The sequence below is a fragment of the Pinus tabuliformis genome, chromosome 8, assembly GCF_031772625.1.
Source record: "Pinus tabuliformis cultivar Carrire ecotype Pingquan chromosome 8, CPIR1, whole genome shotgun sequence".
Classification (NCBI taxonomy): Eukaryota; Viridiplantae; Streptophyta; class Pinopsida; order Pinales; family Pinaceae; genus Pinus; species Pinus tabuliformis.
The window spans coordinates 238895338-238910433 of record NC_142294.1 but is presented as its reverse complement, the minus strand read 5'-3'; the positions used below and the strand labels follow the sequence as shown (position 1 = coordinate 238910433).

Here is a 15096-nt window from a genome sequence, read left to right as displayed (position 1 = left end):
GCTAGTGTGAAGGTTGTACATCTTGAAAGCAGGGAGAAGCATGAGCAAGATGACCGCTCAAAGAGGGCAACAACAACCAAGAGAAGAGAAGCAAGACCCTCTTGTACTCATTGTGAGAAAGAAGGGTATGATGAGGAGAATTGTTGGAATCTGCATCCAGAATTGAGACCTAAGAGGAATGATAGAAAATAGAAGTAAAAGATAGTTGTAATTGTGTAACAAGACCAAGAATTTGAATAAGAGGATGATGAGAAGATCACAGTTATGAGATTTGCAGGTGGTGGACCAATTGACTTGGGATCAAACTCAGGTGACAAAATGAATATTGCAGCTCTTGGGATTGCAAAAGATGGACCCATCGACCCGGGTTATGATTTAGGCCATGAGACAAAGATTTTAGCGAATGATGTGCCAAAATTGAAAAGGTTACTAAATGTGGCATGGCTCCAAAAACTTGAAGAAATCAACCAAAGCATTCAAGCGAAGAATGTTGAACTAAGGAGACTCCTACAAGAAGCAGAGAAGGAGAAACAAAGGTTGAAACATCATTTACAAGCCAAAGAGGAGGGCTTGGAAAAGTTGCAGCATAACAAGCGTGAGGTAAAAAGTGATTCTTCAATTTCATGTACTTTTTATGATGATGATTTCATTGCTTTTGAGAAACATACTACAGGAATTGGATCAAAATTGTTGAATAAAATGGGGTATCAAGGAAAGGGCCTCAGAATTAATGGCCAAGGCATTGTGAATCCCATCAAATTGGAGTAATTGCCTCATTAGGCGGGACTTGGATATATCAAAAAAGAGGTTGGGGAATGCTCCAAGACAGCCAGTGACCAACCAACAATAGATGATGACAACACTTCATCACATTCTAGTGATAGTGAGGGTTCCATGGGCACTTATCAGAGGCACACCAGAAATAAGCGTTCAAAGACGATCCGAAAAGTTTGGAGGAGAAAGAATCATTGTAGTCACTGCAACGAGGTTGGAAACCATAGAACCACGTGTTGGATGCTTTAGGCCTGGAAAGCACCTCTGAAGAAACCAACGAGAAAATTTGTTCATCAAGTGAATTAGCTCCAGGATGATGACCCCTTCACTTTGTTGAGTAAGAGATGGTTTTACTAGATATAACAACTTGTCATGGCCACATTTTAGAAATCATGTGTTATGAATAATTCTAAAAGTGACGATGCGTTTTCCATTGCTTATTAAAACAACGATGATGTTTTGGACCTTTTGTTGATAGATGGGGTATTGGTTTCTATTATGATGTAAAATTGACCAAAGAGTGTGTGTTATAAACTCTTGGAAAGTATGGGGTTGTTTGAGTCATGTGTGGTTTTGTATGTGATTGCAAAGAATGTACCAAATTTGCATGCAATGCAGATGTTGAAAGTTTGGCTTGACGATGACACTTGCAGTGTGCAGGATGTGTTTAGGCTTTTGGAGGACCAAAAACCCCTCAGTGGGGAGGAATGATTCGGGTGGCTTCAGAAATAGAAGTGGCCTCGAAAATAACTCAAAAATCAAAGTCATCACATGGAAGTGAAACTAGGAGCAGATTGTAGTGCTTGTCGCCTTGATTCTAATGGTGTGAACGACACTCAGATCCGAGTTCGTATGCTCAAGTTATAGTTGGTCAAAGTTTTGGTCAAACTTGGCCAAGTGGTAGTCACTAACAAGGCAACAATTTGGCGAAGGGACAACCCACGAAAATGACGGTTTGAAAGGGTGAATTTGTAACCTCCTTAATTTTCCTAATAACCCTTAATTTCTGGCAGAAAAATTTTGACCGATGGTTCAATAAAAAATAAAAAAATTAAGTTTGGGGGGGTGGGTTGCCACCCTCACCACCCCCCACAATCCTCCCAATGATATTATATAATATGTATTTAAATAGGGTGGTCTGGCCATCCCTGACGGACTCGCCCAACCCCCGTTGTAGCCACATTTAAAATAAAACAACAGTTGAACCTTCATATGGTATGCGACAAGATTTGAACTGGAACCGCCCACGTGTTATGCGCCACTGTTACCAACGGGCCAACGACCCCACATTCGTGGCTCCACCCCAATTTTTATATAAAAAATCACATTTTCCATTCGAACTAGACGGGCAAAGAGCGGAGCACGAAACCCTGAGTGGCTAGGAGGGTCAGGATCATGAGCGAGGAATCTTGCTAGATGCTGAAAATATTCCCTTGGCGGATAGAGGTGCCAGTGTCAGAATTTGGCAAGTTTATAGTCATTTGTGTACGTTTTCACACTAGGAATCCAACATTGTAGTCTGTTTCTCTAGCTGAGGTATCCAATTTCAGGCCATCATCAGAAATGGAGGTATAAGGGTAATTTTTGTAAAGTTTATTGTAATTCATTTATTTGTTGCCACTTAATGAAAGAAGGCCTCCTTACTTTGGTCAGGGCCCGAAGATGTTGCCCACATTAGGTGAACTTCATAATCAAATCGTTTGTGTGCCTTTGATCTCAAAGTTTCTTTATAATTTCCGCTCCCTTTTCATGTGTTAAGTTACTTGGTTAACATGCTCTTTTATATGCAATTCTATATGCATCCATGAAGTAAAAGATTTGGATCAAGTAGGGTTGCCTAGACGCATAGTGCAGGGTCGTGGGATCCAAACCCATGAACAGGTTCGCAACCAATAATTAATTGCCAAGTGGTGCTAGGAGATTAGCCAGGTGGGTATAATTACGTGGTTGCCACGTGGCCAAGATGTTGATTTGGCGCTCCCTAACTCGCCAGACTTGTAATGGTCACATCTCTTGATCTGAGGGTTGGATTGAGGTAAAATTTTATATAGCTAGATTCGTCTTGTTGAGATGATTGCAGTGGTGATACTTATTTCCAATTATGAAGACAAAAAAATATTATCCCATCTCTCTAACTATTGTAAGGGAGATTGGATTAACAAGTGAACATTTTTCACCGAGGTTAAGGTCGAGGGTGTTACACTTAGAACACTTCTCTTGATGTTTTTTGAACACAAAAATAAAATTCTAAAGAAATCTAGGTAATTCCTTAGCTTCTTAAGGTTTGATATACCAAATTCAGGCTCAGTGATCTCAATGGACATTAATGATCATCATTGTCATATTATGTTCTATCTTCATTCCTTTCTTATTGTTTTGCAATCTTGTTATGTTTTTTGCTATTGTATCAGATAATAAATAATTCATTGTTACATTATTCTACATAATTTTCATTCTATTAAAATAGTTTTCTAAATGGTTTTGATTTGGGGTGAATCGATTAATCATTATTTGTTATATGTTAGGGCGAAATCATCACCTCCACTTCGACGTTTACATAATAACCATGTCTTACCCATTAACATGATCGGTTTCGTGTTCCCTATAGGCTATCATGGTTATGAAGTTGATCTAATTGACATGAGAGATCCACAACTTCTATATATGGTGTCTTTGGGAGAAGCCTGAGAAATTCCTCTTAGATATTTCTCACACTTTTTCTCTATTACTTGCTTTCAAGATGAAATTCAATCAATAAAATGATAAGAAAATGCTTTACTTATGCAAATTTTGGATTGTTTAGCATGTGGATCTAGCCCAATTTTATAAAAATCCCCTTTTTGTGTTCTCAAATTAGTTGGTTTGGTTGTTTTCTCATAAATTTGGTATATTGCAAGTAAAGATCCAAAAGTTGGGAATATTTATATTTTTTAGCCAAATTCTCTCACAATAGTTGACATTAAAGAATATTTTATTTATAATGAAAGGCTTGATGGAAGACAATACTTCTCACAATGAAGTGACAAAGTTCTTTTTCTTTTGAACTATGTTTTCCTTTTAATAAAAGATTAAACTATGAATGGTCACTTTTTCCCCTCACATAATGATTAAGAAATTTAGCATTTGAGAGTTTTGTTTTTGGTTGTCAAATAAATCATACAAGAAGAACTAATTCTCCAAATTGTTTTGTATAGAGAATTAAAGCATAAGGCCAAGATTTACATTGTTGATATAATTTTCTCTTCTAAGTGAAACTTTTATACAATTATGAGAGAACACCATGAAAACTTAAGTAATCTTTACAACATAATTTATTTGAAGTTAAACATTTTTGCAATTGTTGAAATTGTTTTGGTTCATATACATAACTGATTGATTAAAAACACGATTAAAAGAAAAGTAAAGATGTTTTCACATCCACATAGCATCCCTTATACTTCTTATGAGAATTCAACTTTCAACCCTTACACTGCTTATGAGAATTCAACTTTCAACCCTTGCACTGCTTATGAGAATTCAACTTTCAAAGAATTAGACCATGTATGCAATGTGGTTTGCAATCATATGATGCCTTTTCTTTTAGATATAATGTGTTGTAGATGTTTTTTTGTTTTTTTGAATTAAGTGGATTATCATGCTTGATACTTTTAAGACTAAATTAAATAGTTACTTTTTGAGAGGATGTTCAACATCGACATGTGAATAATTATTGTAGTTGAGATATGTTACGATGTTTAGCAAAATCAATTACCACTTTCACTAAGTTACATTTTATAAATAAAAACAATCATGCTCAACTACATTAAGAAGCTCAAAAATGTTATCATAACCACACTTTCAAAAAGTTGAAAGCAAATTTTAAAATGGTAAAATATTTTTTTTTAATACAATCATATATTACTCGTAAATTTGAACCTAATCAATACTTTGCTATTTAAATATTCATGTATCAAACAAGTTTTTATTTATTTATTATAATGACCACAATGGTTGGAGGATCAACTTCTATTTTAGTTATTATGTTCTTTAAGGGGGACATATCATTTCAATGTTGTTGTATCATTTTGTATTTATATGGTACTAACAAATGGGCATCCCAAACTCAACCTTGGATTTCTAGTGAAATATTTGGTGATGTTTGTTTTTTTTGGTGCCTTTGAACGTGGTAATGAACTTATGTCTGCATTGAACACACATTCATTGCTTTGGGAATTGTGACACATTCAATTAGGGAGTTATGTCATTGTTCATATTATCATTCACTACTATTACTTTAGGAGGAATTACATTTACTGCAATTACTCGAAGAGGTGTGGAAAATTCAATTGGGGACTTACATTCCTTCATTTGTGAGTTCTGGTTGTTGGTCATCTACACTATTTGGTATTCAACTTGTTTATTAACGTTTATGCCAGTGATAGTAGTTGTTTGCTCTACTTGTTATTTGGTCCTTTGGTCCATTCATTTGATGTTTAAAACTTGTAATTCACATCTATTGTCACCAACATTCACACCCGCTCATCCCATATTAAATTTTGATCATATAATTTGCTTAATACTTTACAAATATTAATTTATCTTAATATTATTATAAGACTTATATATTTATAATAATTTAAAAAAATTATGAATTAAAAATTACATAATAAATCACCTCTAAAATAAAATAATTTCCCTTTACTATTATAAAAATAAACTAATATATAATTCAATTAATTATTAATTTGTTATATATTACAAATCTCATAATAATAATAATGCGGCTTCATTTTTGAATTGTCAAATTGTTTAGCTTTTCTTTCTGATTTGTCTGCCTCGTATGCAACTCGAGGATTCGGGTATAATGCACCCACCTCATGATTCTTTTTCTTTGCAAAAAGTTAGTCAACTTGAATCTGTCATGAAAGATACACGTCGTTTTCATTTCCACATAAAGACATAAAGCGAGTTGAATAAAAATTAAACTTTAGTAAACTGACGAAGAATATAGGGTGTTATTATTAAATAATTTGACAAAATTAATTTAATAAATTTTTAAATTTAACGATATAATAAATTTTCACATATATACTTTCTATATTTAATAATATAATAAATTTTGACATATATACTTTCTGTATTTAATAATATAATAAATTTTCACATATATACTTTTTGTATTTAATAATATAATAAATTTTCCCATATATAACTTTTATACTAAAAGTGATTTTTATTTTTAATTATGTTTATTAAGATTATAACTTTGATACTAAAAGTGATTCTTATTTTTAATTTTGTTTATTAAGATTATAGTATATTTGAAAGCATTATGAAAAGTACACACGCCATTTTCAAATAAAAACATAGAGTTAATTGCACAAAAATAAATTTATTTTAATAAAATCGTTACAGAATATATATTTACATGGTTATTATTAAATAATTTGAAAAAATTAATAATAAAAATATAATATTTAGTTATTATTAAATATTTAGACAAATTAATAATAAAAATAAGAATTTAATATTACAATATATATTTTTTATTTATAATTTTATAGTATATTTTTTAATTAATATTATTTTTTTTTAAATATATATTTTTTTTATGTAATTAAATATTTTATTTTATTTTTCAAATATAGATGTAAGTTTTAATAATTTATTTAAATAAATTTTATTGATGTTGATGATGATACGTTTATTAAGACTAATCTATTGGATTTCAATAAAAGAATCTAATTGTCATTCTTTAGAATCTTGTATCTATGATTGAGAAAAAGGGAAAGAAACACTCCAAGATTGCGATAGTTGGACTAGCTTAATAAGTCAAGAAGATTGGAGGTGTGGTTGGTGATAGGGAATTGAGAGCCGATGTGGGCACGAGCAAAGCAGTCTAAAAATAAGTGTTTTTCATCTTCCACCCTCTCAGTATCACAAATAGGATAGATTCTATCATCCAAGGGAGTCTTGGGAGTAGACTACAACTGTGTCTCACTTTGAAGCTCATGAGAATTAGTTCTTATCCTAACCATGTTCATTTAGCTCATGAGAATTAGTTCTTATCCCAACAATCTAACGATGTTCATTTTCTTCTTAGTGCTGGTCAACATAGAGATATAATTTTGGTTATCAAGGGTGGGGTTGATCACCTCCTTATAGTATCTTAGCTTCCTCTTACCCTCTAGCTCCTTACCATCCCACATCTTGTCCTTAAAATTGAGGGTAATAGTAACTTTGATACTATCCTTGCTTCCGATAATTCCTCATTTTAAATAGGCTACATTCCACATGAATACCATGGGTCAATACAATGGGCCATTTTTATTTTATTTTTATAAGTTATTTTTATTTTATTTTGACCAAGTTAAATGTTTACATTATATTAATCTTTTAGTTTTATTTATTTAAATTTTATTTTGTTTTTGTTTTTATGTAATTTGAATTAATCAAAATGTTAAATGTTACATTACAACATCACTACCATAGTGGCACAACACTATTTCTTTTATTTACTTATACTAAAATTCAATTAATATATAAATTCTCTCTATATTACATTTTTATTTTTATTTTTAATTATTTCTAAATTCTATTTTTATTTTAATTATTTCTAAATTTTATAACCATAATTATTTACTATTATTCTTTTAAAAACTCATTGTTTTCCTAATCTATATATATATATATTTGAATAAAGACTAATTCTATTAAGATAAGAAAAGTATAGTACAATCAAGCTTGCATGCAAGCGACACAGAGAAGCATGGGAGCCAAAGGAGATAGGCTATCTACCTCGCTCCTTAGAGACAAACAAGGAAAGGGCCAAGGAGAACACGATAATGCAAAAAGCTAGAACTAAGCAGAGAAATCTACCCCGAGAGGGCAGTTACTGCCACACGACACTTTTTTCCTTTTTTCTTGCTTACTTTGACCCATCCAGTGGAGTTTGGCTGAGTCAAAACAAATTGTAGACTATTCTGCTCAGGTGGCGGAATATCCTTATCAGAGTCTGAGGATGAAGATAAATGAGAACGTTTCTGAGAGAACTGAGGGGCAGAGGGGACTGTCGGACCGACCGAGGGAGCATCCAGCGGAAACTCATCATTCTGCCCATCTGCATCAATTTCCTCCTCATCCAAGCTAGAGGAATCTGTATCGTCCATAGGAGGGGGAGGCACACAGGGATTCCAGCTCTTGGATTTGGGTTTGCGATTCAGATTTTTCTTTTTGTCTAGGAACTTCTTAATCTATATTATATATTATATTTACAAAATATTTTCTAACCCATTATATATATATATATATATATATAAATAAATATAATTAATTATATCTCTACAAAGTATTTTCTAGCCCATTATTCATATATAATTAATTATATATTAAACTTAATATTATTACGGGAAAATATTTTTATATAAATATTATTAAAAAGTAATTAGTTTATATAAAAATAAAGAATATATTGTTATATAATTTTTTAAAGTGTAATTTAAATTATGAAAAAATATTATTGTTTAATTATGAAAAATATTATTATTTAATAAATAAAATGTAATTTGAATAGTATTTGGTTTTAATTATAATTTGAAAAATATATATTATTAAAAATTAAATATTATATTACAATATCACTATCATACTATGCAACAATATTTTTTTTATTCACCTCTACTAAAATTCAATTAATGTATAAATTCACTTTTTTCCAAGGAAAAAATCGGTAACTTTTTATTTAAAAAATGAAAAGTTACACTAGCAGATGCATTGAAGCATTTCCGTAAGATGCCCATTGGGCTCAAGTGCTTTCGCACCCCATGCAACGTTACAAAAACTAACTTGCATTAGAAGAAGAAAAAGAGAAAGAGAGAAGAAGGGAGAAAGAGGCAGAAAAACTGGAATCCGGTAGTGAGTAAAGGACTCACCCTTCAAGTTTTTCTCCCCTTTTTCTTTTCGACCTTGCGCCACTCTCCTTGAGTGGGCTCAATCAAAGCTATGACTAACTGTGTTTCTACTTTCTGTGAGGTTGTTTCCTTGTCTGAGTCTGAAGTGTCTGAGTGGTGATGCCTTTTGATCCCTCCCATATTCAGATCCTCGCTTGCCTTCTCTGCCTGATTTGAGTGAAACTGTGAAGCCTTGTTGTCTGATGTGGTTCCCTTCTGAGTCTCCATTTCTTGAGAAACCTCAACATTCTCTGCGGGGGTCTCTTCTTCCTCTGCTTCTGATTCTTCGTCCTCTGAGTCTGGGGGGGGGAAATTGCCATCCTTTCCTCTGCTTCCCTTTCTGCTTCTTTTTACTGTTTACTTTCTTGTCTTCTGGACATGTACTTTGCAAGTGTCCTGTCTGCCTACAGAGCCTACATCTGAAAGCGATGTTTTCATAGTCTAGTGCTTGCATCCAATTTTGTTGTTTGTAGATCAGCCTTATGTTGTCCGACAACCCTTTACTTAGATCTACTTCCACACAAATGCGTGCGAAAGTGTAGACCCTTTCATCAATCCTTTCCAGATATGTTTTGATATATTTCCATATGCTGTTCCCAATGCCTTCGAGTACTCGTTCACTCCAAAAGTGAAGGGGAAGGTTGTATAGGCGGACCCAGACCGGCACTTTGGATACAGTCATTTTGTTTGGATCGAAATCTGGAAACCATGGGGTCATAAACAGCCCCGATGTTCCCCAAAACCAAGGCCCAACACTGATGATTGTATCTCTGACTTCCTTGGAAGCAAATCTTACTATAAAAAACCCCTTGGAGCATAGATGTATATCACATTCCATGGTCCAACTGGTGAAGATCTAGTGGAATAGATCCATTGGTTTTGGCCAAAAACTATTAAAACGGCATATTAGGGCATGCGTTTCATAGGACTTAACGAAATCATCAAGCCCTGTAGAATCAAAGTTAAGGGCTGGGGTTTGCCCTAGCTGATCTACTATGTATGGCCTAGGTGTATATCCGCCTTGATCTGGAGAGGACCCTGAGTCTTTGTTGCCCTGTAAAATGTTTTTGTAGGAGGAACCTCCCTTGGGTTGGTGCTGAGGTGCTGTCTTTTTCCCCTTGTCTCCCCCCGAGGAGCTTGGCTGTCCCTGAGGCAGAGCCCCTCCTCTCAGCCTAAGGTTTAAAGCAATGATTGTTCCTGGACTAATCTCATAGCTTTTCAATGTTCTACTATCCTGGAGGGACCACCTACCATTGACCAAATGTTGGATCTGAACTGGGTATCCCGTCTCTACCCATATTTGCTGTTTCAGCTGCAAGATGGTGCTTCCTGCATGAACCCACACTAAACAGGTTTTCCCCTCAGGGGATTTAATAAAAATCTGAAAACGAGTTGTTGTTACCTGCTCTGGCTGTAAACAATCTTCCAGATCTGGCCTCGTATTGGGTCGTTTTTCCTTGTGCATGTCTAGATCTACAAACCCTCTGCTTGATCTATGCTTGTTGCCACCGATCTGCTGCCTGGGATCTGGCTGTTCTCGAATGTTGGCTAGATCAGGTAGATCCAGGCCGGATCTGATGTGCTCTCCGCATTTCCCATCGAACACAGGCTTTAGGCTACCGCACTTCAGATCTGCCGCCGCTGGAAACCCCGAAACCTCGCAGCCAAACGAAATGGGGAGATCATGCAGTCTGCTGATCCACTTCGACAAGGGGGACCCGGCCATGGCGAAAGAGATCGAAACAGCAACAAAATTACTAACCCCTGCCATGCATTTTGCTCGAATCTGCCTGCCGTCTGTTGACCTCTCCACTAACCTCCGTTGGAAGAGCGATGCTCCATTCATCGCCATCAGCGACGCGTTTACAGCGGCCATGGTCATAATCCCTCTCCTTGGCTTAGGTATGACTTATACACTTAATATGTATAAATTCACTTTATATAACATTTTTATTTTTATTTTTAAATTTTATAACAATCATGAATTATTTACTATTATTCTTTTAAAAACTCACTCGTTTCCTAATTTATATTATCATTACAAAGTATTTTCTATCCCATTAGTCATATATATATATATATATATATATATATAGAAGCAGGTATTTCCCCGATTGAGAGCCTAGCTATGATTAAGTTTCTGCTGTACAAGCACAAACTCAATAACATAGATGATCATAGACTTCCTAAGCTAGCTTTAAATTCCAGCCAAAACCACCTAAGGCTCAATCGGGGGTGGCATAAAGACATAAGGGCATGGTTAAACTATTGGGAGATCAACCAGAATGATGCATTGCAAAACATAAATTACATTAAAGATATTGTTACTTCTAAGTTCAAAGAAAAAATGTGGTGTGAGAAAGATTTAGCGGCTAAAAGAAAATTAAGCTATTATAAAAAGGTCATCAACCCCACCCTAGAAGATCAAAAGTATCTCTCTATTTTAACTAGCTCAAAGAAGAAAATTAATATACCAAAGATTAGAACGAATTCTCATGAGCTCCATAATGAAACAGGTCGTTGGGCACTTCCTAAAACGCCATAGATGGAAAGGATCTGCCATATATGTGAGAATAGGAACATCAGGATGAAAACCACTTCTTCTTAGAGTGCCCCGCGTACAACCACATTAGATCTCAGTTTCACAATCTTGGTTACAACACTGACCTTCCTAGCCTTTTACAATGTCAAAATTATAGTAAGCTCGGGAGGCTTCTCTCCAAGCTTTTTGAGCATAGGAATAAAATCTTAAATCAAAATAAATAATTTGTTTCTTTAGGTCCGATAGACCAATGTTTGGTCTTAACGGACCTTAACCACCACCATCATCATAATTAATTATATACTACACTTAATATTATTAAAAACATATTTTTATATAAATATTATTAAAAAAATTATTTTTTTTATATAAAAATAAAGAATATATTATAATTTTTTATTTAAATTATAAAAAAATATTAATGTTTCATAATATTTTTAAAGTATAATTTAAATATGAAAAAGATATTATTGTTTATGTAATTTGAATAATATTTGGTTCTAATTATTTTATCGGAAAAATATACATTATTAATAACTTATAATTCAACATAATTTGATTGAAAATAAAAAAATATAATTCAACATAATTTGATTGAAAATAAAAAAATAATTTTTTATTAATTATTAGAAAATTATTTTAAATGCTATTATTTTAAATAAAAAAACAATCCATTCATGTTTGTCAATCTCTATGAATCAAAATCGCCATTAAAATAAAATAAAATCAATCAATTTTAAAAACTATTACATAATTTTTTTTTATTATATTTAATAATTTATCATGAATAACTCTAAACTGAATCATGTTCCAATACAACGATAATAAAATGAAAAAATTTTCATCCTCACCACCCCAATCAAGAACCTTAAATATCCTTTATAAGTATTGATTCTTATGCACTCGAGGTTTACAACTGTGTTGATTTCCATCGCATGAACTACTTTTTACCATTTTTAAACATTTCATGAGAATCACTTTGGATTGTTCATGTGCCAAAGCAATCTAATAATTTTTATTCTCACCCAAATTAAATCTAAATTGTCACACCCACTACCCAAGAATCATGTGTTAAAATACCCATTTTCAACTTTTGCATTTTATCGTGATTCCGATGCAAAGTACAGCTGGATTGTCCGCCGACATGTGCTATCCCATTGATTTGCCATTCTCAAAGTAATTTTTTTAATTTTTTTTTTGAGATTTCATGCTTCGATTCTGATTCACTCATATTCCATATATCAGTGCAGAATCTCAGCTCTCTGTTCGTGCACGTAACACTATAACAAGAAGTGTCCCATTTCATTTCTTGCAAGCTCAACCTGTTTTGTTTCACGAGACAAACAGGAATGGAGCGTTCGCTGTCTGTTACGTTCTCTTTTCTGTCGGTTGCAGTTCTAATTGCTGCAGTTTCGTTGCCTGGTAAGCATTTTTGCATATCCGTGCCGAAATGTTCATGCACAAGCAGTGTAGGATTTCGAGAGCATTGGATTTTTCATTTTATTTTTCTGTCCTGGTCACATGAACTTTACAGATCGGTTATCTGTTGCCATGAATTGAATCACGTTAACCATAGCTGTTTCTGTAAGTTCTGTGTGTCTCTGGAGCCTCGCGGACCCGCTTAACTAAACATTTGAGTTCTATTCATTATTGAGGGGATTGAATAATGATATTTCTCTAGAACTTTTCTATTACATGCATGAGAAACTGTAGGAGATAGGTTTCTGAGGGTTGATTCTTGTTAGTGTACTTGATAAAGAGCTATATTTCTCAAATGGGGTCTGCCTTGGTAGAGGTAGGTTCTGTCTTGACATTGGAAGAGAAGAGCCATTTCGATTATTTTGTGTATCCATAAGAAATGGATTTGTTGGGTTGTGGATAGCCCGAACAACCGAAGGGACACATCTACCAGGGTTTTATTGCAATTCCATTTCCACTGAACTAGATGGACCATGGATTGAACCTATGGAATGTGTTTTAATTTCACCACTAGATCAAACCCTACACAGGCTATGACTAGAACCCAGGACCTACCCCTGTCCGACAGGGGTGTCTTTGCATGCTATCTTCTAATCCCATTCCCTAGAGAAGCATAAGAGTCTGGAGTGGCTTGCATCCATGTTTTCTGGAAGTCTTAACTTCTGATGAGTTTCGAGTTTGTGATCAACATTTGACAGATATCGTCCCAAATAACTGGAATGCACTCACCAAGTATCAGACCCATACCAAGTATCAGACCCATATCCTGTTGAGATTCACAAGAGATAGAGAGAAATAAACGGAACTGACACAATCCTAATTATGCAATAAAGAGAAAATAAACCAGCACTAGGGGAGCCCAAGTCTTGAAAAAAAAATCAGCCAAGAGGGACGCAACCCTACAAAGCTAAATAACCCAAGTACAAGTGCAGTAGAAAGAGAAAGAAACCCACGAACAAAAGAGAGTCTAACCCAACAAGGTATCCTTAGGCAAATCAGTCGGAAAAGATGAATAAGAATCTCTTGATGATAGAAGATGAATATGAATTACTTGATGATAAATTACAAATGAGAGTTGTATATTTTATACACTAATTAAGATTAAGGTGCTTTCTCCAAGAAGGGTTATAATCCTATGTGTACAAGCCTCAAGGGTGGCCTTAGCCAAGCCTAGAAATACAATAATGATTGCAATATAAGGTCGGCCATTGCTGAAAGTGAATTTTATGCCATTTTCAAAATTTCCAGATACATATTGCTTTGCAATGATAGAGACAGAAATGGTGGCAAAATCTAGATTAACATATTTTCCTAATATCATCTTCCGGTGCTGGCTGAAAACAACTTTTGTTGTTTCAGCCTAGTTGCACGTAGCTCAAAAAGAGATCAATTCAGCAATTTTGACAGTCTGCTGGGTTAGACTGAAAAAACCTTCTTTTTGTATAGCTATATAAGTAGGATCCTTCTCTTGCAATATGATTACACTGAAATCTCAAACATTATGACCTGCTTGTGTCCTTTTTTGATTTTTCTGTTGAAAGTTGGCTGTCCAGTAACCAGTTTATATATGGATTTTGAAATGAAATGAAATTTAATTAACATTCACAGAAGATCCTGAGGATCTATGGGAGAAACATACCAATCCCAATGTTACAATGACTCTCTCTTGAATTTAAGTGCAATTTATAGTCACTAAAAAACTGCTGAGTACCCTGCGACAAAGTTACTGGATTTGCCAATCTTAGTGCTGTACCCGGATGTGAATCATGCAGGAAGCGGGGAAACAGTGATCTGGATCTGCTTCTTCCAGATTTGGCATGATTTGTTGAAGGATCCGTTTCCTGATGTAGGATCTATTGCCTGTCATTTAGGGTTCAGATCTGAGTTTTGGAATCTGTTGAGATGTTAAGGGAATTCACTCCCAGGCGATTTTGATACCGAGCTCTCATGTTTTAATTGTAGTGGTAACTTGGTAAAACTGCTTTGAAGAAGCAGAGGAAGTATCAAAAGTGGCCTACCCAATATTCAAGGCCAATATATTCACTCCAGGGATGAAAAGGGTAGGTGATAAAGCCTTGATTGGGGCCTCTAGTGCATATAGCTCTAGTTATCTTCTAATTTTGCCTACTAGTGAGCCGGATTTATTCCTGATATTCTCGGTTCAATAGATGTGAAGCCCCATATATGAGTATGTTGTAGAATCGATGTGTAATAGCTGTTTTCGTTCAACTAGAGATGTTAGTAAGGGTAGGACTAGGGAGTGACACAATGAATCAGCAGTATTGAAAGATGCAAGCAGCATACACTCTGAGAATTATTGGGGACCTTTCTCCATATCTCTTCCTAATATGTTTGTATAGTTCATAGGGGATT

The 15096-nt window shown here is 34.3% G+C and overlaps 1 protein-coding gene across 1 annotated transcript in view; it reads left to right on the top strand.

The window, feature by feature from the left end:
- The first annotated feature begins 12462 nt into the window (after positions 1 to 12462).
- LOC149235016 (allantoate deiminase 2-like) overlaps positions 12463 to 15096 on the top strand; it is an 80312-nt gene continuing 77678 nt past the window's right edge. The window contains exon 1 of the mRNA XM_089372037.1: positions 12463 to 12666. Within this exon, the coding sequence (XP_089228163.1) occupies positions 12594 to 12666 (73 nt within the window). The 5' untranslated portion in view covers positions 12463 to 12593. The remainder of the gene's footprint in view (positions 12667 to 15096) is intronic.